Source organism: Lepidochelys kempii, chromosome 8, assembly GCF_965140265.1.
Source record: "Lepidochelys kempii isolate rLepKem1 chromosome 8, rLepKem1.hap2, whole genome shotgun sequence".
Taxonomy (NCBI): Eukaryota; Metazoa; Chordata; order Testudines; family Cheloniidae; genus Lepidochelys; species Lepidochelys kempii.
The window spans coordinates 316,083-338,927 of NC_133263.1; the positions used below are offsets into that span (position 1 = coordinate 316,083).

Genomic DNA, 22,845 nt, shown 5'->3' on the forward strand with positions numbered 1-22,845 from the left:
ATAGCCTAGGTGATGGATTTGTTTTGTTCTCTGTAGATAAGAGGCCAAAGCTTGCCTCACATCGAGGTAATGAAGTCTCTTTTCTACACTAGAGACTTCTGAAAGGATACAGGTAAGGGGATAGTCTGGTTTATGTGAACTTCTGAAACTACTTTAAGGAGTGAATTTCGGGTGTAGTCATACCAAGACCTGGTCTTTATTAAATCTAGTATAAAGAGTGTCTTGCCATTAGGGCCTCGCCTTCTAGCTCACATACCCATTTGGCGAGGTGATGGCAACAAGGAAGGCCACCTTCATAGATAAGTGAAGCATCGAACAGGTAGCCAGGGGTTCAAAGGGGGCTTGGTGAATGTTTAAAGCATTAAATGAAAGGTTCCATTGAGGGGTTGGTTTTACTACTGCTGGGAAAGTACTGATTAAACCCTTTAAGAACCTGGAGATGACTGAATGAGCAAAAACAGAGTTGCCATCCAATGGAGGGTACATGCACTGATTGCCACCAGGTGAACCCATAGTGAGTTAAGGGAAAGATCCAACTTCTTAGGGGTAGTGAGATAATCTAAGAGATCATGGATACCCATTGACTCAGGAAACAGAGAGCCACTTGCCCCAGAGAAAACACTTCCACTTTGCAAGATAGAAAACATTTTCTTATGGAATCCTATTAGTAAGGAAAACTTGAACATTCTGGAAATAGGAACATTCTAGATCCATTGCCCATCCAAATATCAATCCGTGAGGTGAAGAGTGTCCAGGTGGAATGTCTGATCTTGGCATTCTCTTGAATCAAGAGAGCCCAGAAGGAAGGAATGCTGATTGGCAGTCAGGCTGACACATTCAGAAGAACTGGAAACCAGAACTGCCTGGTCCATCTGGGCATGATTAAAATGACTTGTGCTCTGTCACATGGAATCTTTTGAAACCCTCAAAGTGGTGGGATAGAAAGAAAGGCATAGTTCAGTCTAAGGAAGTAGGAGGGCATCGCTGCTAATGGCGTCTGAGCGCCTCCTGGAACAATATATGCTGCACATCCTGTTTATCTGAGAGGTGAACACAGGTCCCAGGTAGAGATTCTCTCATGAGCAAAGACATTGTTCAGTGCTGAACTGTGCAATTCCCATTCATGGTCAGTGGCAAAATGACTGCTGAGGGTGTCTGCTAACGAGTTTTGGGTTCCTGGGAGGTACACTACTGACAGGATGACGTGCTTCTTCATAGAATCATAGAATATCAGGGTTGGAAGGGACCTCAGGAGGTAATCTAGTCCAACCACCTGCTCAAAGCAGGACCAATCCCCAACTAAATCATCCCAGCCAGGGCTTTGTCAAGCCTGACCTTAAAAATCTCTAAGGAAGGAGATTCCACCATCTCCCTAGGTAATGCATTCCAATGCTTCACCACCCTCCTAGTGAAAAAGTTTTTCCTAATATCCAACCTAAACCTCCCCCACTGCAACTTGAGACTATTACTCCTCGTTCTGTCATCACTACCACCGAGAACAGTCTAGATCCATTCTCTTTGGAACCACCTCTCAGGTAGTTGAAAGCAGCTATCAAATCCCCCCTCATTCTTCTCTTCTGCAGACTAAACAATCCCAGTTCCCTCAGGCTCTCCTCATAAATCATGTGTTCCAGACCCCTAATCATTTTTGTTGCCCTTCGCTGGGCTCTCTCCAATTTTTCCACATCCTTCTTGTAGTATGGGGCCCAAAACTGGCCACAGTACTCCAGATGAGGCCTCACCAATGTCGAATAGAGGGGAACGATCACGTCCCTCAATCTGCTGTCAATGCCCCTACATCCCAAAATGACATTGGCCTTCTTGGCAACAAAAGCACACTGTTGACTCATATCCAGCTTCTCGTCCATTGTAACCCCTAGGTCGTTTTCTGCAGAACTGCTGCCGGAGCCATTCGGTCCCTAGTCTGTAGCCGTGCATGGGATTCTTCCATCTTAAGTGCAGGACTCTGCACTTGGCCTTGTTCACCTTCATCAGATTTCTTTTGTCCCGATCCTCTAATTTGTTTAGGGCCCTCTGTATCCTATCCTCCTGCGTATCTACCTCTCCTCCCAGTTTAGTGTCATCTGCAAACTTGCTGAGGGTGCAATCCACACCATTCTCCAGATCATTTATAAAGATATTGAACAAAACCAGCCCCAGGACCGACCCCTGGGGCACTCCACTTGATACCGGGTGCCAACTAGACATGGAGCCATTGATCACTACCCGTTGAGCCCGACAATCTAGCCAACTTTCTACCCACCTTATAGTCCATTCATTCAGCCCATACTTCTTTAACTTGCTGGCAAGAATACTGTGGGAGACCGTGTCAAAAACTTTGCTAAAGTCAAGGAACAACATGTCCACCGCTTTCCCCTCATCCATAGAGCCAGTTATCTTGTCATAGAAGGCGATTAGATTAGTCAGGCATGACTTGCCCTTGGTGAAACCATGCTGACTGTTCCTGATCACTTTCCTCTCCTCTAAAGGCTTCAGAATTGATTCCTTGAGGACCTGCTCCATGATTTTTCCAGGGACTGAGGTGAGGCTGACTGGCCTGTAGTTCCCAGGGTCCTCCTCCTTCCCTTTTTTAAAGATGGGAACTACATTAGCCTTTTTCCAGTCGTCCGGGACTTCCCCCGGTCGCCAAGAGTTTTCAAAGGTAACGGCCAATGTCTCTGCAATCACATCCGCCAACTGCTTTAGCACTCTCGGATGCAACTTGTCCGGCCCCATGGACTTGTGCTCATCCAGCTTTTCTAAATAGTCCCTAACCACTTCTTTCTCCACAGAGGGCTGGTCACCACCTCCCCATGCTGTGATGCCCAGTGCAGTAGTCTGGGAGCTGACCTTGTTCGTGAAGACAGAGGCAAAGAAAGCATTGAGTACATTAGCTTTTTCTACATCCTCTGTCACTAGGTTGCCTCCCTCGTTCAGTAAGGGGCCCACGCTTTCCTTGGCTTTCTTCTTGTTGCTAACATACCTGAAGAAACCCTTCTTATTACTCTTAACATCTCTTGCTAGCTGCAACTCCATGTGTGATTTGGCCTTCCTGATTTCACTCCTGCATGCCCAAGCAATATATTTATATTCATCCCTGGTCATTTGTCCAATCTTCCACTTCTTGTAAGCTTCTTTTTTGTGTTTAAGATCAGCAAGGATTTCACTGTTAAGCCAAGCTGGTTGCCTGCCATATTTACTATTCTTTCTACACATCGGGATGGTTTGTCCCTGTAACCTCAATAAGGATTCTTTAAAATACAGCCAGCTCTCCTGGACTCCTTTACCCCTCATGTTATTCTCCCAGGAGATCCTGCCCATCAGTTCCTGGAGGGAGTCAAAGTCTACTTTTCTGAAGTCCAGTGTCCATATTCTGCTGCTCTCCTTTCTTCCCTGTGTCAGGATCCTGAACTCTACCATCTCATGGTCACTGCCTCCCAGCTTCCCATCCACTTTTGCTTCCCCTACTAATTTTTCCCGGTTTGTGAGCAGCAGGTCAAGAAGAGCTCTGCCCCTAGTTGGTTCCTCCAGCACTTGCACCACGAAATTGTCCCCTGCCCTTTGCAAAAACTTCCTGGATTGTCTGTGCACCGCTGTATTGCTCTCCCAGCAGATATCAGGGTGATTGACATCTCCCATGAGAACCAGGGCATGCGATCTAGTCACTTCTGTGAGTTGCCGGAAGAAAGCCTCATCCACCTCATCCCCCTGGTCCGGTGGTCTATAGCAGACTCCCACCACGACATCACCCTTGTTGCTCACACTTCTAAACTTAATCCAGAGACTCTCAGGTTTTTCTGCAGCTTCATACTTGAGCTCTGAGCAGTCATAATTCTCCCTTACATACAGGGCAACTCCCCCCACCTTTTCTGCCCTGCCTGTCCTTCCTGAACAGTTTATATCCATCCATGACAGTACTCCAGTCATGCGAGTTATCCCACCAAGTCTCTGTTTTTCCATTCCTTGACTGTGCCAGGACTTCCAGTTCTCCCTGCTTGTTTCCCAGGCTTCTTGCCTTTGTGTATAGGCACTTGAAATAACTCGCTGATCGTCCCTCTTTCTCAGTATGAGGCAGGAGCCCTCCCCTCTCGCGCTCTCCTGCTCGTGCTTCCTCCCAGTATCCCACTTCCCCACTTACCTCAGGGCTTTGGTCTCCTTCCCCCGGTGAATCTAGTTTAAAGCACTCCTCACTAGGTTAGCCAGCCTGCATGCAAAGATGCTCTTCCCTCTCTTCGTTAGGTGGAGCCCGTCTCTGGCTAGCACTCCTTCTTGGAACACCATCCCATGGTCAAAGAATCCAAAGCCTTCTCTCCGACACCACCTGCGTAGCCATTCGTTGACTTCCACGATTTGACAGTCTCTACCCAGGCCTTTTCCTTCCACGGGGAGGATAGACGAGAAGACCACTTGCGCCTCACACCTCCCTCTTTATTCATGTAGAATGTGTGTCACATTGTCTGCTTTATGAGAACATGGTGAGATTGGATTAGTGGAAAGAATGCCCTGCATGCTTCTCAGACTGCTTTGAGTTCCCAGAAGTTTGTGAGGCCAATGGTTTCCTGGGGCTTCCAAGTGCCATGGGGGCCCCTACCAATTTCACAGCCATGAAAAAAGTGTCATGGACCGTGATATAAGCCCTTTCCCGTGAAATCTGATCTCCCCTTGCTCCTGGGAGCACCCCAGCCAGGGGGCTCCTAGGTGCAAGTCTCTGCCGGGCTAGGGAGGGACAGGACTGGTCCTTCCCTTGCATGGCAGCTCTGGGCGGGGGAAAATCAGACCCATTTTCAGGTACCTATTGTGTTGGGAACCCCACAGTTACAACACCTGAAAACGTGAAATTGACCAATTTTAAAACCCTCTGGCTGTGAAATTTATCAAAATGGACTGTGAATTTTGTGGGGTCCTACCTGTAACTGTCCATGTGAGCCACCTTTTTGTTACGGTGAGGGATCTGTGATTATTGTTCTGTTGGTGTGGAGGATAGAAAAGGAACAAGCAGGCACACGTGCTGGATCCTTCCACAAGGTTAGAGTGGGTCCTTATCTTGACAGGGACGTCGCTTTAGTGTTCATGCTGTTTGAACAGTATGTATACTGTTCAAAGCCAAGCCTTCAGGCTGAAGAGATGAAGTCTGGCAAACACCATTAGGTAAGCATGACACCATGTGACCCACGAGTACAAGGGACATCCAGACCGATGTTGAGGGTTATACAAAATCTGATCCATCAATCTGCCTAAGGCTTGGAATCTTGTCCATAGGTAGATAAATCTTTGCCCTTACTATGTCGGTCACTCCTGTGAAGTTTATAATCTGGCTCAATTAGAGTGGACTTCTCTATATTCAGAGAGACTCAGGGATGCTAGGAGATGAAGCAGCACTGAGACTGATGCTAGGACTTCTGGACATGTCTTGCCTATGAGAAGCCAATCATCCTGATACAGGAAGACAATGAAACCATCCCATCAGAGGTGTGCAGTTGCTACAGAAATGAACACTTTCACAAAAACTGGGTGCAAGGCCAAATAGGAGTACCCTGTATTGACAGTTGTTGTGGCCCACTACAAATCTGAAGTATTTTCTCTAGCAGGGGTGAGTATCAATGTGAAAGTAAGCTCTCAATACAAAAGATGCTATAAACCATGCATCTTTCTAGGGATGGCAAAATAGATGCCAATGTGACTATGCAGAACTTATTTTGTGAATAAAGATAGTATTGTCACAAAATGAGGATGGTCTCAACCCTCCTGTCTCTGAGAACTAGAAAAAATTTGGAGTAAAATCTTCTTCCTTGTTTTTGAAGGGATACTCACTCTATTGCTCCCTTTTGTAGGAGGAATTCTTTGTAAGAGAGGTCCCTGAAGAGGGATAGGAAATGGAAATCTGATAGTATATCCGGAATGGATGATATCCAACACCCATTTGTCCATTATTACCCTCCACTTGTGGGAAATTGTGCTAGGAGTCCACCAAAGAGGATCTGGGAAGCTGGGTGATGATGGCAACAAACTGCTTCACAGCTTTCAAGTGCCAATCAAAAGCATCTTTTGGTCAGGAGGTAAAGTTCGGTGACTGCAGTAGAGGTGGATGGGGCAGTGTAACAGGACTTTTGTAACCTCCGCCATTTGCAGGGTGGCTCGTAAGAGTGCTGGTAGGTAGAAGAAGGGCTGCTGTAAAGGCCTTGGCTTATAGTTTTGTTTATGGTATTTCCTCTTCGGGGCTGGTGTATACAGGTCCAGGGAATGGAGGGTTACCATGGAGTCCTTTAGCAAACGTAAAGACTCACCCGTCTTCTGATGGAAAAGAAGGCAACTTCTGAACAGCGTTCGGTACCTCCCTGGAGAGTGTCAAAGAGAATAGGCAAGATCCCCAGTGTATCACTATACCTGGCACCACGAATTTGAAGGCAGCTTCAACAGTCAACCGCAGCTTGTAGCGAGGTTCTTGCCACCAATCTGCCTTCACTGATGAAGGCTCGAAATTGGGCCCTATCCTCTTCTCTTTGCGAACAAGGGCCGTTAACAGGGAGTTTCGAGAGGGAGCTCTCTAGGTGAAGGAGGAGCAAATATAGGACCCTTGGAGAAAGTCGCTGTCTGTATTGTGTCTTTGGGGGTTACTTGCTGTGTGCTGAGCTTGTGTCTGTAGGACCGTGTGCTGTGGCCGGCAGTTGGAAGCTGTGAGCTTCTAAACATAGATAGCTGGGTTTGTGATGACGGGAAGAACCGTACGGTGACTTGCCTGCCTGGTGCAAAGGTTGCAGATCTCTCGAGGCATCTAGACAGACTTATGTGTAGTGCTGGAGAGGAGCTGGTGGTCTTGGTACATGTAGGTACTAATGACATAGGGAAGGGTAGGAGAGATGTCCTGGAGGCCAAATTTAGGCTGCTAGGAAAGAGACCGAAATCCAGGACCCTTAAGGTGGCACTCTCAGAAATGCTACCAGTTTCATGTGCAGGGCCAGGTAGGCAGGCAGAGCTTCAGAGTCTCAATGTATGGATGAGATGGTGTAGAGAGGAGGGGTTTAGATTTATTAGGAACTGGAGAAACTTTTGGGATGGGGGAGCCTATACAGGAAGGATTGGATCCACCTGAACCAAAATGGATCAAGACTGCTGGCACTTCACATTACAAAGGTTGCAAAGCAGTTTTTAAACTAAGAGATGGGGGAAAGCCAATTGCTGCAGAGCCACACGTGGATCGGACTGAGACTTCTCTTAGAGGAGAGTCTATTGATAGAGATTCTCTAGGGTTTAGTCAGGAGGAGGGGATGAAAGAGGATAAAGTATGGGCCAGGTCAGACGAGAAACATTCACATAAAGAATCTGACACATCAGAAAAGGGCAGACAAACAGTGACAAGATTTTGAAGTGCTTGTACACAAATACTAGAAGTCTAAATAATAAGATGGGTGAACTAGAGTGCCTCGTGTTAAAGGAGGATATTGATATAATAGGCATCACAGAAACCTGGTGGAGTGAGGACAATCAGTGGGAAACAATATATCAGGAGGACAGAACAGGTCGTGCGGCAGGGGTGGAAGTGGCACTATATGTGAAAGAAAAATGTAGAATCAAATGAAATAAAAATCTTAAATGAATCCACATGTTCCACAGAATCTCTATGGATAGTAATTCCATACTCTAATAAGAATATAACAGTAGGGATCTATTATCGACCACCTGACCAGGACAGTGATAGTGACGATTAAATCGTAAGGGAGATTAGAGAGGCTATCAAAGTAAAAAACTCAATAATAGTGGGGGATTTAAAGTATCAAGAAATTTTGTCTCTGCATTTCGTCCTGAGGTGACATGTACCCAGTCAATATGGGGATAATTGAAATGACTGCTTCTTGGAGCAGCTGGTACAGGAACCCACAAGGGGGGAGGCAACTCTCAATCTAGTCCTGAGTGGAGCACAGGATCTGATCCAAGAGATAACTATAACTGGACCGCTTGGAAATAGTGACCATAATGACAACATTTAACATTCCTGTGGTGGAAAGAACACCTCAACAGCCCAACACTGTGGCATTTAATTGCAGAAAGGGGAACTACGCAAAAAATGAGGTTAGTTAAACAGAAATTAAAAGGTACAGTGACTAGAGTGAAATCCCTGCAAGCTGCATGGACACTTTTCAAATACACCATAATAGAGGCTCAACTTAAATGTATACCCCAGATTAAAAAACACAGTAACACCACCACCGTGGCTTAACAACAATGTAAAAGAAGCAGTGACAGATAAAAAGGCATCTTTTAAAAAGTGGAAGTCAAATCCTAGTGAGGTAAATAGAAAGGAGCATAAACACTGCCAAATTAAATGTAGAAATGTAATAAGAAAAGCCAAAAAGGAGTTTGAAGAACAGCTAGCCAAAAACTCAAGAGGTAATAAAGTGTTTTTTAAGTACATCAGAAGCAGGAAGCCTGCGAAACAACCATTGGGGCCCCTGGACGATCGACATACAAAAGAAGCACTTAAAGACGATAAAGTCATCGCGGAGAAACTAAATGAATTCTTTGCTTCAGTCTTCATGGCTGAGGACGTTAAGGAGATTCCCAAACCTGAGCCGTCTTTTGTAGGTGACAAATCTGAGGAATTGTCACAGATTGAAGTGACACTAGAGGTGGTTTTGGAATTAATTGAGAAACTTAACAGTAACAAGTCACTGGGACCAGACGGCATTCACCCAAGAGTTCTGAAAGAACTCAAATGTGAAATTGAGTAACCATTAACTATGGTTTGCAACCTGTCCTTTAAATCAGGTACTGCACTCAATGACTGGAAGATAGTTAATGTAACGCCAATATTTAAGAAGGGCTCTAGAAGTGATCCTGACAATTAAAGACCGGTAAGTCTAACGTCAGTACCGGGCAAATTAGTTGAAACAACAGTAAAGAATAAAATTGTCACACACATAGAAGAACATAAATTGTTGCGCAAAAGTCAACATGGTTTCTGTAAAGGGAAATCTGTCTTACCAATCTATTAGAGTTCTTTGAAGGGGTCAAACATGTGGACAAGGGGGAATCCAGTGGACATAGTGTACTTAGATTTCCAGAAAGCCTTTGACAAGGTCCCTCACCAAAGGCTCTTATGTAAATTAAGTTGTCATGGGATAAGAGGGGAGATCCTTTCATGGATTGAGAACTGGTTAAAAGACAGGAAACAAAGGGAAGGAATAAATGGTAAATTTTCAGAATGGAGAGGAGTAACTAGTGTTCCCCAAGGGCCAGTCCTAGGACCAATCCTATTCAACTTCTTCATAAATGATCTGGAGAAAGGGGTAAACAGTGAGGTGGCAAAGTTTGAAGATAACTACCTTGAGCAGTTTAGTATCAAGACCAAAGCAGACTGTGAAGAACTTCAAAAAGATCTCACAAAACTAAGTGATTGGGCAACAAAATGGCAAATGAAATTTAATGTGGATAAATGTAAAGTAATGCACATTGGAAAAAATAACCCCAATTATATATACAATATGATGGGGGCTAATTTAGCTACAACTAATCAGGAGAAAGATCTTGGAGTCATCATGGATAGTTCTCTGAAGACGTCCACACAGTGTGCAGCAGCAGTCAAAAAAGCAAACGGGATGTTGGGAATCATTAAAAAAGGGATAAGATATTTTCCGTCTTATTCTCTATTGCCCTTATATAAATCTATGGTGTGCCCACATCTTGAATACTGCGTACAGATGTGGCCCCCTCATCTCAAAAAAGATGCACTGGCATTAGAAAAGATTCAGAAAAGGGCCACTAAAATGATTAGGGGTTTGGAACGGGTCGCATATGAGGAGAGATTAAAGATGCTAGGACTTTTCAGCTTGGAAAAAGAGGAGACTAAGGGAGGATATGATAGAGGTATATAAAATCATGAGTGGTGTGGAGAAAGTGAAAAAGGAAAAGTTATTTACTTGTTCCCATAATACAAGAACTAGGGGCCACCAAATGAAATTAATGGGTAACAGGTTTAAAACAAATAAAAGCAAGTTCTTCTTCACTCAGCACACAGTCAACCTGTGGAACTCCTTGCCTGAGGAGGTTGTGAAGGCTAGGACTATAACATGGTTTAAAAGAGAACTATATAAATTCATGGAGGTTAAGTCCATTAATGCCTATTAGCCAGGATGGGTAAGGAATGGTGTCCCTCACCTCTGTTTCTCAGAGGGTGGAGATGGATGGCAGGAGAGAGAGATCACTAGATCATTACCTATTTGGTTCACTCCCTCTGAAGCACCTGGTATTGGCCACTGTTGGTAGACAGGATAGTGGGCTGGATGGACCTTTGGTCTGACCCAGTATGGCCATTCTTATGTTCTTTAAAGTCCACGAACTTAGAATAGTTTTTAAAAAAATCATTTTGCCAGGAGGGCCTGGGAATTGGAGATTCTCAGTTGAAGGCTGGAAGTAAATACCTTTCACCCTCATGAGATCTAAATGTTTGGCCTCCTAGACAATGGGGGGTGGCCCTTGCATGTTGCTATTTGGATATTTTTGTGGCTGCTTGGATGACTAGGGAGTTCAGGGTAAGGTGGGACAACAACTCTGCTCCTTTAACCAGGACAAAGTACCACTTTTCCAACCTCTTATGGATAGAGGCACAAGTGGCTGGTGTGTACTCTGCAGTTCTTGCCAGTTCCAATATGACCTCATGATCCGGATTGCTATTCCGCGCCGCTAAACCCTGTAGTCTGTAGGATGTCTGAAAGCTTGTGTTGCGAGTCCTGGACCTCTTCTAAGGTGACTTGGAAGCTTTTTTGCTACTCTTCCAAGGAGCTCTTGGAACCGTTTATGGTCATCTGGAGCAGACAGTGAGACTGGTGCAATCACCTCACCGGAAAAGAAAGAAGAAATATCTGTTGATACCAGTGGTTTCAGTTCATCTTCCTCTCCTCCATAGGCTTAGAAACTCCAAGTTGATCCCTAGGAGGAGGTTTGATGAGATTCCTTTTCCATATGGGATCACAGACTGTGTGTGGTGCATACAGGTCCCAAGGTCCCCAGTAAGGCCATCGTGAGGGGTTAAAAGTAGGTTGTGGTGGTTCCTCAGGCACTGGGTACAATCTTTCCCACGACCAGGGGAGGTCACCACTTTGATGGACAAGGCTGGAAGCAAGTGGTTCACAATGTTCTACCCAGAATAAATTCTCTCAGTGGAAGGGGAAGAAGATTCCACTGAAATATCTGACTGTCCGAAAGATAAAAAGAATGGGTCCAGTTCTATCAGCAGTGCAGTCAGTACTGGTATTGGGAAGCTGTAGCTAGCGAATGGAATGGGCGATGAGTTTCCTCTAAGGTGTCAATCTCCCTGGTGAGGGTCAGTCCCAACAACAAGGTAGATTGTGGGTCTGGAAGGATGAATCATAGAAGATTAGGGTTGGAAGAGACCTCAGGAGGTCATCTAGTCCAACCCCCTGCTCTGGTGTGATGTAGGATGCTGGAGCCTTAGATGGCTTATTTTCATTGCCCCCCAACTACCAGAGTCAGTGTAAAGGTAGTTGGTGGGTCCCTCTGGGCTGTGGGAGTAGAACCTCTGACCACGTGTGTATTGTCAGTACAGACAGTTCACAGTCTTCTGGCTATCAGTGCTTTGTTTTAGTCAGTACAGAGATTGGTGGTGATGACCCAGGAGAAGTGCTGAAGGAGCCTTGCTCTTTTGGGCCTTTTGATCACAGTCAGAAGACTTAGGAGGACCCAAGTCCTTGTGTCCTGGGCACAAAGACTCACCTAATGTAGGCAGGATTGGGGAGGGATCCCTTCTCTTAGAAGATCTAGGAGGAGACTTACTCTGATGTTTATGAATGCCTAGCGATACCTATCCCTGATTCAGGCAGAGTTAGGAGGCACCCTCCTCAATGTCTCAGGCCAATTTACCAGGGTGAGAGAAGGGAGTCTCCCCAGCCTGAAACTGACTGAGGCCTCATGGCACATTCCATTAGGTGCCTTCAAAGCCAGAGTTCTTCAACCTGATGCGTTCAGATGGGAAAGAAGCAGAACATATTTCACTTAGTGGAGATGAGCTTCTCTGAGGAAAAATGGTCATCACTGACCGAAAAGGAGCGGGGGCAGGAGACAATTCTTAAAGCCCAGGAGCCGAGGCATAAATCCAAGTCCCGCTCCAAGAGGCTGGAGGATTCTCCAAGGTGAGGATTCTAACTAAGAATATAAAGCAGGGGGTCACGAGGTTATTACATGGGGGGTCATAAGCAGTCAGCCTCCACCCCAAACCCCACTTTGCATCCAGCATTTATAATGGTGTTAAATATATAAAAAAGTGTTTTTAAATTGGGACGGGGGGTGTCGCACTCAGAGGCTTGCTATGTGAAAGGAGTCACCAGTACAAAAGTTTTTAGAACTACTGGTATAAAGTTTTTAAATATTTACAGGAAAGAATGTTGAAGAGGATCAGTTCTAGACACCAGAGGATTCTGACTCAGGTCATGCAGTGGTAAGAAAGTACTAGAGAGGCATCAGTGTGCACTGCCCTTTACACCCTTGATATGGAACACAAGGGGATCAACTACACAAGTATGGACCAACTGACACTACTTCCTAGTAATCTCCCGTCTCAGGTGCTTACCCATGGTGGAATACATAAGGACCAGCACTCAAATAACCTTCACTAAAGGTACTGCAGTAAGAGCACATTCTTCTCAGTGGAAAGTTTAAAAAAAGCTCAATATTTAGCCCCTTCTTCATGCACTGTCCCCACAGAGACTCATACAGAAAACACCAGCTGGAGTGGGGGGGGGGGGGGGGAAAAACAGCTGCCGCCAGGTAGCAACCTGGATGTCAGCTGCCTGGTAGCGCTACAGGCCTGGGTTCTAGAGCCATGGGGCCTTACAGATACTTTGAAAACTAGTGTTCAAGATGCTGGCCAACCTTTAAAGGAACAAAATAGAAAGTATTAACATGGCCCCTAGAAGAAATTTCTCTACTTCACCAGAAGCCCTTCAGAAGTTATTAAAAATTTGTAAAACCCTTTAATACTACAAGATGATTCGCAGTGATTAAAAACAGTAAAAAGTTGCTCACCATTATTTGTCTCTGCTGCTTGCTTATGGGCTGCAAAAGTTGATTGAGAACCAGGTAGAGACAAGTTACATTCATAGAATCCTCAAAACTATCAAAATTGTGGCCTTCTACAGCAAACTCATGCTATTTAGGAGATTTTTCAGCTATTTCCCAAGGCTGAAAACATAATTCTCTGAATTGGCAGGACCTTTGGCTCCTGACAGCAAAACCATACTAGCATGAGGACAGGACCAGAAACCCAGAGAGGGAACAGCCAGGAACATAAGAAGGGCTATAATGATTAGCGGTATGGAACGGCTTCCGTAGGAGGAGAGATTAACAACACTGGACCTTTTCAGCTTGGAAAAGAGACAACTAAGAGGGGATATGATAGAGGTCTATAAAATCATGACTGGTGTGGAGAAAGTAAATAAGGAAGTGTTATTTACTTCTCATAACACAAGAACTAGGGGGCACCAAATTAAATTAATAGGTAGCAGGTTTAAAACAACAAAAAAACAAAAAAAACAAAAGGAAGTATTTCTTCACACAACACACAGTCAACCTGTGTAACGCTTTGCCAGGGGATGTTGTGAAGGCCAAAACTATAACAGAGTTCAAAAAAATAACTAGATAAATTCATGGAGGATAGATCCATCAATGGCTATTAGCCAGGATGAGCAGGGATAATGTCCCTAGCCTCTGTTTGCCAGAAGCTGGGAATGGGCAACAAGGAATGGATCACGATGATTACCTGTTCATTCTCTTTGGGGTACCTGGCATTGGCCACTGTCGGAAGACAGGATACTGGTCTAGATGGACCTTTGGTCTGACCTAGTATAGCCGTTCTTATGTTCTATAAAGGACCTGACCTGCTGGGATAGAGGAGGAAGAGCCAGGAACATCGGGATTTTCTTAGGGAAAGTGCCCTCGGCCAGGAGCAGAGACTGTTTGACCATTTTTTGGAGGAGGAAAGACATAATAGAGAACAGGAGCATTCCTTAATGAATCCATTAGAAAGGATGGTGGCTGACAGAATGCAGTGCCCGCCTGCCTCCTCATACTCCTCTGCCTCCAGCTGCTGCTGTGGAGTGTGTGCATCCTCCCCTAGAAACCCCTCCAGCTGGACAATACTGGGGCTTCTGGAATCCACAAACAGCAGTCTTTATCAGACCCTGAAATCCCTCAGAGGACATGTACCTGCATTTCCTCAAGAGACATTTACAACCAGTATCCATCCCCATCTGAGGAGGGGAGGAAGGGGACAAGGCCAAAGGAAATAACCTGTGGGTAGTGTTCATTATGCACAAGTTATTTTTACAAAATAGCTATGTTTAGCACAATATATTACATCAATATTTTTCTAATAATTTTACTTCTGCAGTTTTGTTAGTGGTTTATACAGTGGTGTCCCTATTTACTGTTATTTAAATGTTTTCCTGTGACAAAAGAGAACCACCTTTTATCTCTTAGTGTTAATAAAGTTTATAAGTTTAAGTATTTCCCCACTCTGCTGTGTATGGCCACCTTCCTTTTTATTTGAGTCCCACACATAAAACAGTAAAGGATAGAACTGATGTCTTTCTCTGTTTACATGTTTGACCATGCAGGCAAAAAACCCATTATATATATTATATATATATATATACACACACACACACGCACACACACCATACGCATACAGGCAATGTCTGCCAGTTCTCCATAACGAAACTACTCTGTTTGAATCCTTGCGTGTCAGCTACCTAATTTTGGATCCAACCCTTAAACTGTTTGCAGTAGCAGATTTAGTAGATGCACATCTATGATAAATTTCACAATATGAAAACACTGAGCTTTGAAACCCTGTATGCCTTTTGTGGCATTGTTACAAACATGGTCATTTTTGGGAGAAGACAAACCTCTTTCTGGTGACAGTGTATACCTTTAAAAATGCAGTTTTTCCTCCAGGTTTTCAGTTGTTCTGAAGGTAGAAATGCAAAGACAAATTGTTATGGTCTGGGGGTAACCATAATTAGGTATTTCCATTATTTTCTATTACTATGGTTGCTTTAACAGCCATTTCCAAGCTGAAGTTGGGGAGTGGGGGGGACGACTTTTCTAAAATCTCTCTTTTCCCTCTTAAAAAAAAAAAAAAGGAATAGGTAAATTTATATTTACAACATTAAGGGGTCACTGCCAACTTTAAATTTAGTCAGTTTAAATTCATGTTAAGTTTCCTTCCTCCACAGAGTTCTCCTTCTGAAATGTCTATGGTTATACAAATTTTTTTTTTTTGTAATTTATATATTTTTCCATTAAGAAAAATATTCATCCGCTGCTGTCGAAAGACCTGCACAACCAGAATGACTATACAACAGTGAAACTGTCTATACACAAAGTACTATTCAAAAGCAAAAAGTTAATAATTTGAAAAAGAGGAAAGTAGCTCTCCATACCCACCTTCCAGGACACCCTACATTAATGAAATTTTTTCCTTGAGAATTCCCTTAAGTTAACAGTTCCCAAATACTGGTCCATGTGCCACTCACTGATGGGCCACTGAGCAATGCTTGGTAGTGGTATACAGCAAAATAATTGGTCACAAGTACCGACTCTCCTTTTTTCTGCCTGCTCAAGTACATTAAAAAAAAAAAACACTTGTAATCCCACTGTACCCGAGCTGTTAGCCAAAAATTCAGGGTCTTGCAGTTTATTCCAGTCAAGGGCAGAAACTGGGGGATAGAGTCAGGTGTTTCTCTGATGCAATTCTGATTATTTATCAGGTCCTGTTTCCTTGAACACAGCAAAAATCAAACAAGAGTGTCTTTGCTCACAGTTCCAAGACCTTTTTTCAGTCACCATTTAAACCAAAACGTGTCTCAGCATCATATTCCCAGTGTTTGTTCTGAGTGCATCCTTGGCTTTTACTGCTCCCAGCTCTATGCCTGTTTGTCATATTTTCTGTCTCTCATATGCACCTCTACTCAAACAATAGCCAGTGAAACCCCTCTACTCACATATGCCTGTGTTTTGGGTGGAGGCTTGTATTGTTTCAGCTTTCTAATTCCATGTAAGAGGCTATTAAGCTTCTCTATCTTGGGCCTGATCTACACCTAAAGCTTAAGTCAGCCTAGCTCAATGGTTTACAACCTGTGGTCCGCAAACCCCTAGGGGTCCACAGTCTATGTCTAAGGGGTCTGCGATATGTTGTCATTACCATAGAACAGTTGTTTTCAATCTGTGATCCACGGAACCCTGAGGATCCGCAAACTGTCTAAGATTTCCAAAGGGATCTGCACCTCCATTTGAAATTTTTTAGGGGTCTGCAAATAAAAAAATGGTTGAAAACCACTGACCTACCTACATCACTCAGGGCTGTGAGAAATTTTGCACCCTGAGCACCATCAACCTAAACCCCCCACCCTCGTGTAGATTTAGCTAGGTTGATGGAAGGAGTGTTCTGTCAACTTAGCTACTGCCTTCTCAAGAGAGATGGATTACCTATATCAATAGAAAAACCTGTCGACATAGGAAGCATCTACACTATGGCATTACAAAAGCACAGCTATAGCACTGTAGCTATGCCACTGTAGCAGCTGCAGCTCAGACATCCACTTCCCTTAATTTAAGGGTAGTGGTTATGTCCAATCCATAACACCCTGGTTCTCAACTTTGCCCATCATCACAACAGAGCCTAAAATGGTGACAACTCTAAACAATCCATCCCAGACAGAAAAATTAATATAACAAATTACAAATGATGCAATCTTAACTATTCACATGTTTACAGAGTAAATGTCAGGATATTTTCCCCATCACCAATCCAAAAAGGTTTTCCTCCTGTCCAAATCTCTTTGGAATTTTCTGCTTCCTGATTTCCTTCCAGCCACCCCAAGTCCTTTGAGTTCTTGTGTCAATACTGTCACCAATCCATAAGCACTAGCATCTATATCCAATATGAAGAGACATTTTGAAACAAGGGTAGGCTAAAACAAGAGCAATCACAGGAGCCTTTTTGAATTCTGAAAATGCTAAATTACACACTGCTGACCACTGAAATGGTTTCCCCTTTTTCACACAACCTATTCAACAATCGTGCAATATTGGCAAATCCACGTTCTTCCACAGGAACGAAGCCCTACAAAATTTTATGTATCTGAGAGTGTCTGGAGAGTTGGCCAGTTCTATGCAGCCCCAATTTTTTTTGGTTGTCATTGGAAATTCCCCTGCTCACTGAAGTTACTTTGGGCACAGAATCAATCTTTGAAACAACTCCTTTCTTTAGGTTCAATTTCAGAAAGACTATTTGTTGTTAAGGAAAAGTTAGCACATGTGACTTCATTTTGGTTTGGGGCCCACCATTGTCTAAAAGCAAGCACAGCATGCACCAGGAGGAGATACTTAGATACTGCATTCCTGTGAAAATCCTCCTCCTTGTCTCCAGCCTGCCTTGACTCCCGGTATCTGTTCTTTGTCAGTCCCTAAACTCCCTGTCTCCTGGCATTTGATGTGAGGCCTCCCATCCTGATAATAAAAGTTACTGATGCATTGCTTTAGGACCATGCTGTGTAATTAACATACTAGTTTAGCACAAGGAATGCACCAAGCAGGGATAGGTGGTAGATAAGAAAAAGGGTTTGTTTATTGGCTAAGGTTTCCGATGCACAAGGGCAACATGCTTTGCTAAGAGGTATATAACCTTTGTATAATCTGTATTCGGGGTCCCCTCCTGGCTAGCAGGGGGGGCACCACACTCGAGCATAATAAACTTGGTGGTTTTTGGGAACTCTGCAGTTGTGGACTTTATGTGCCTCAGCCTAGATTCAAACTGTGTGTGTCCTACCAGGTGTAATTCATAGCATTTGTGTGCGTGTCCTATCAGGTGTAATTCGTAGCATTGTAAAGGTATCACTTCTCATTCAAAAGTTTTAGCATGCACCAGGATCTCATCTACATAAAATAAACAGGGCATGAAGAGGCATGCCATGTAATACCCTTTCTACTGTTCTCTCAAATGTGACAGTGGCATTGTACAAGCCAGAAGCCACCACTTTAAATTGCTAGATGCCTTGTCCTTCTGTGAAATCAGCCTTTTCCCTAGCAAGTTGAGTTACTTGCCAATATCCTTTTCTAAAACCCAGTATGGAAAACCAGAAACCTGCTACAGCATCTAGGGCATCATCCATTCATGGTAATGGATACGAGTCCTTTAAAGTCACTTCATTTAGTTTTCAGTAGTTCACACAAAATCTGGTGCTACATTTTTCTTAATCACAACTGTGGATGAAATCCAAGGACTGGTTGAAGGTATCAGGAAGGCATATAACTGAACATTTCATCAATGGCCTATAAGGCCTCTTCCTTCTTTGCTACTGATAAACTATGAGGTGGCTGTTAAATAAACCGATACTGGAGGAAATCAATCTTCTGTTGGATAGTGCAGTACAACCTACATCTTTGTTGGATCAGAAGAAGAACTCCCAATTCCAAACCAGAAAGTCTCTTAGGCTGTTCTGTTGCTGCTCATTTAAGCATATAGCATCCTGGATCTCAAAAACAGATTTCGACCACTCCCTATCTTTCCTTTGCTGGAAAGCTACTACAGCATGTAGCTGCCATTCTGGTTTCTGCTCCTGAAGGCAGGATCACTTGTTCCTTGCAAAGCAATTTTTTTGCAAACCAGTTTTTTTCATCTAGACTACAACTTTTAAGGAATTTCCACAGACTGAAATTGTAATACACCTTTCCAGGTATTTATTATAATTAGCCATGATGAAATCCAAACACACTCATCCACTATTAGATCTGCTATCAAGACTTGCCTGAATTCCAGTGGTCCATTTTCCCCACAGGTGCACATTCCTCAGTCACTGTTTCCATTTGAGACCAATTAGGGATTCAGTTTTGGATCCCCAATTTGCTAGCCTTGTTAGCATGTCTGGTCTAATAACTTATGTTTGAACCAGTATCCTCTACTCTCACAGATCCTATTACACACTCAATAGCCAAAACCCCATTATAGTTTAACCAGTCAGACCTAACCAAAAATTGTGGGGCGGATCCCTGTATTTCCAAGCTTTGCTCCTTCAACTTAGTGTTCCTCCTGTCCCAAACTGGGAGGTTTCACTAGGAAGTTGTGATACTCTCTCCTGGCTAGCCTTATGTTTCTAACAATACTTTTTGTGGCCATTTTCCCCCCACATTACCAGCCTCCCTTAATTTTTGCATTATTGCAAATTTTTCTTGTTTTACAAACCAGATTTATCGCTTTTGTTTATTGTTCAAAAATGTTACAAACTAGATTAAAATCCCTTTTCCCATCATACATTTGACAGAGCTATACTTGGGAGCTCACGGTGATCAGCGTCCTTCTTCACTACAGGCGGTGACCTCTTTTGGTGCACAAACCTCCATAGGTCCTCTGCCAATTCAGGTGGAGTGTCTAAGTTAAGTAAAGCAGATTGTTAAGAGTTACAAAGGGATCTCACAAAACTAGAGTGACTGGGCAATAAAATGGCAGATGAAATTCAAGGCTGATAAATGTAAAGTAATCCCAATTATAGCTCCTATGATTGTCTGTAAATTAGCAGTTACCACTCAAGAGGAAGCTGCGTTGAAGATGATGAAAGGAACATGTCTGAACATGCAGGATCTTCACGTTGGTAAACTTTTATTTCATACTTCTTTCTTAAGGACTTAAGGTCTTCCTTCTGAACTATTCTTGAATTCTCATGTTTGAGCAAAAATATAGTTGTTACTCTATGGTACTATCATTTTAGATGTAGTTGTGATAAAAAATAAATAGCTGAAATAGGCAGATCTTCCTTTTACAATTTCACCTTTAAAGTAGTACTGAGTGTCAGTGAATGCAATGAGCAATACTAAGTGAGCAGTATGCTGGTAATAATTAAATAACTGCATTCACTTATTTTGCTTAAGAGAATCCATCCTCAACATACAGGATTCTGAAGACTATCCACCTTCAAGATCACCATCATTTTCTATAGTTCCAGAGTTATCTGCCAATGATAGTTTTCATTCACATCATGTATTTCACATAGCCACGGTATATCACCTGTAGCAAAAAGGGGGAAAAAAAACCTCCATCATCCAGAAACAACCAAAGGTAAGTTTGTGATAAGAACCAGCAGATTACAAAGAGGTAATTGATGAAAAAATTGCCCAGTTTGTTCATGCAACAAATTCTCCTTTCCATAAGATTGCGAACCCACACTTCCTTAAAATGGTTCAGTCATTAAGACCAGGATACAGTCCACCCAACAGAGCAGATGTCGCAGGCAAATTGCTGGATAAAGCATATGAAAGAAATTGAGCAGTGTGCAAAAGGTCAAGAGGGTGAAATTGTTAACCTGAGTCTTGATGGGTGGAACAATGTCCACAATGATCCTGTTGTGTGCGCTTGTGTGACAACAGAAGGAAATGTCTTCCTTACAGAAACAATTGAAATGTTAGAAAATGTACACACAGCAGAATACTTACAAGAAGTAGCAGTAAAAGCTATAACAAACTGAAAAAAATTCAAAATGTCTAGTACGCGCTTAGTCACAGACAATGCTGTAAATATATCCAAGATGAGAAGAAATTTAGAGGAGTCCCAAGCTAATAACATACAGTTGCAGTGCTCATTTGCTGTACCTCCTAGCCAAAGACTTCAGTGTTCCAGAAATAAAGGCTAATGTTGAAATTGCAAAATACTTCCGTATCAACCACTTTGCAGCAGCTGCTCTGAAAAAAGTGGGAGGAACCAAGATAACTCCCCCACAAGATGTGCGATGGAACTCAGCAGTAGACTGTTTTGAGCACTATATCAAGAACTGATCAATTTGATGGCAGTTTGTGAACAAAATCGTGAAAAAATAGATGACACAGTCACAGACAAAGTTCTCAACAATGGGCTTAAGAGAAATGTTGAACACACGCTGAGTACCCTGAAGCCTATTTCTGTAGCCTTGAACAAAATACAGGGAAATCATTTCTTTAATGCTTGTAATTTAACTGTCATTGCATATTTCTCTTTTTAAGATCTTGCTCCGTTCCTTCCAAATTTCAGGAGCATCAGCAATAAAACACCTAATGGGACAAGCACTATCTCCAGCTCATTTTCTTGCAAACATTCTCAATACTCAGTATCAGGGTCAAACCTTAACTGCTGAAGAGGAGGAGTTGGCTATGACATGGACATCCAGCAATCATCCCTCCATAATGCCAACTATAATAAACTTCAGAGCTAAGGATGAACCATTCAAAAAAATATATATGTTTGCTGAAGAGGTTTTAAAGAAAGTCACACCAGTGAACTGGTGGAAGTCACTTAAACACTTGGATTCAGAGACTGTTGAAGTAATCATCTCACTTTTAAACAGCAATAGCTTCTTCTGCCGGTGTAGAAAGAATATTTTCTTCCTTTGGACTAATTCATTCCAAATTGAGAAATCATTTGGGACCTGAAAAGCAAGAAAGCTTGTTTTTCTTTTCCAGATTATGAACAAACAGGAAAATGAAGGTGAAGACAACTGAGTTAACTGCAGAAGCCAATATTAAGTTTCTCATGTTGACCTAGCTGACAAAGTGGATTTAATTTTTTTTTTAATATTTCATTTAACTATTTTAGTTAAAACAATTTTAACAAAAATTTTTTAGAAAACTTGAATGTAACTAAATTCAAAAATTCATGCTTGTTTTGTTAAAATATTATACGTTTGATGTTGAAGAAGAATTCCTTAATACGGAACGTTGTTGTTTTAGTTAAATAAAACAATTTAAATGTCTGTCTGGTGATGTTTTCCTCCTAATACAGCATGGCAAGAAAATCCTCCAAATATTCATGATTAACCCATTGAATTGGAGATATTTATGAAGCCATTGGGATGTGAACTATCTGCTTCAATTACCTTTGGTAAATGAAATAACCAAACAATCATACATTTTCTGATACAGATGTAAAACTAATCTGAAAAGTTTCCAAAATAAATCACTTAAAAATGTATAGTGTGTGCCTTCTAAAAATGACACCTACATCTATCTCTGAGTTGTGAAGAATATGTATTAAGGTTATAACAACCAAGAACGCACTTTTATGCAGAAATCCCTGACTAAATTGAATCTTCCTGACTAGTGATTTAAATCAAATCCACTCTTGCCTTGCATGTGTTTTTGTTTTGGGAAGAGGCTTGCTATTATTTCAGCTTTTTGGTTCCATAAAGGAACTTAATGGCTTCTTACCATTATCTTAAATGAAGGGTGAGGATTATGCTCACTCCACAGCAATACATTAAATACTTTTCTGATGTTAATTTTTCATGTTAATTTCCGTAGTTGCCACCATGATGATTTCATGATCACTATAAATATTTGGTGTATGCAATCCAGTTAAGCGACAAAGACCTCCAGGAGGCTGAGTCATTTTGCACTCTGCAACAATGTGTCACAGTTTGTGGCTGCCCACATTGACATAGTGGACTAACTTTAAAATGCCACTGAAATTCTGCTTCAGCACAAATTCCATGTTCGGTAAGAAATCGGTTAAAAAGGCTCCATTATATTTGCAGGTTTCAGAGTAACAGCCGTGTTAGTCTGTATTCGCAAAAAGAAAAGGAGTACTTGTGGCACCTCAGAGACTAACCAATTTATTTGAGCATGAGCTTTTGTGAGCTACAGCTCACTTCATCGGATCCGATTGCAACCGATTCACTGCATCCGATGAAGTGAGCTGTAGCTCACAAAAGCTCATGCTCAAATAAATTGGTTAGTCTCCAAGGTGCCACAAGTACTCCTTTTCATTATATTTGCAGTAAATCAAACCCAGGTTGACACCAAGTGGGGTCTGAG

The 22,845-nt window shown here is 42.7% G+C and overlaps 2 protein-coding genes across 4 annotated transcripts in view; both read right to left on the bottom strand.

The window, feature by feature from the left end:
• LOC140915452 (uncharacterized) lies at positions 1-22,627 on the bottom strand. Of its 2 annotated transcripts, none has more exons than XM_073355000.1 (2): positions 21,371-22,627; positions 1-20,444 (listed from the first exon to the last, which is right to left on the bottom strand). In XM_073355000.1, the coding sequence occupies exon 2, from the start codon at positions 3,958-3,960 to the stop codon at positions 1,795-1,797; it is 2,166 nt and encodes a 721-aa protein (XP_073211101.1). In that variant the 5' UTR covers positions 3,961-20,444; positions 21,371-22,627; the 3' UTR covers positions 1-1,794. The 2 variants fall into 2 exon arrangements, with proteins under 2 accessions (XP_073211101.1, XP_073211103.1); XM_073355002.1 differs by having other exon boundaries at positions 1-14,977; positions 19,352-22,627.
• Positions 1-22,845, bottom strand: part of KDM3B (lysine demethylase 3B) — a 132,430-nt gene that overhangs the window by 103,903 nt on the left and 5,682 nt on the right. The window lies entirely within an intron of this gene.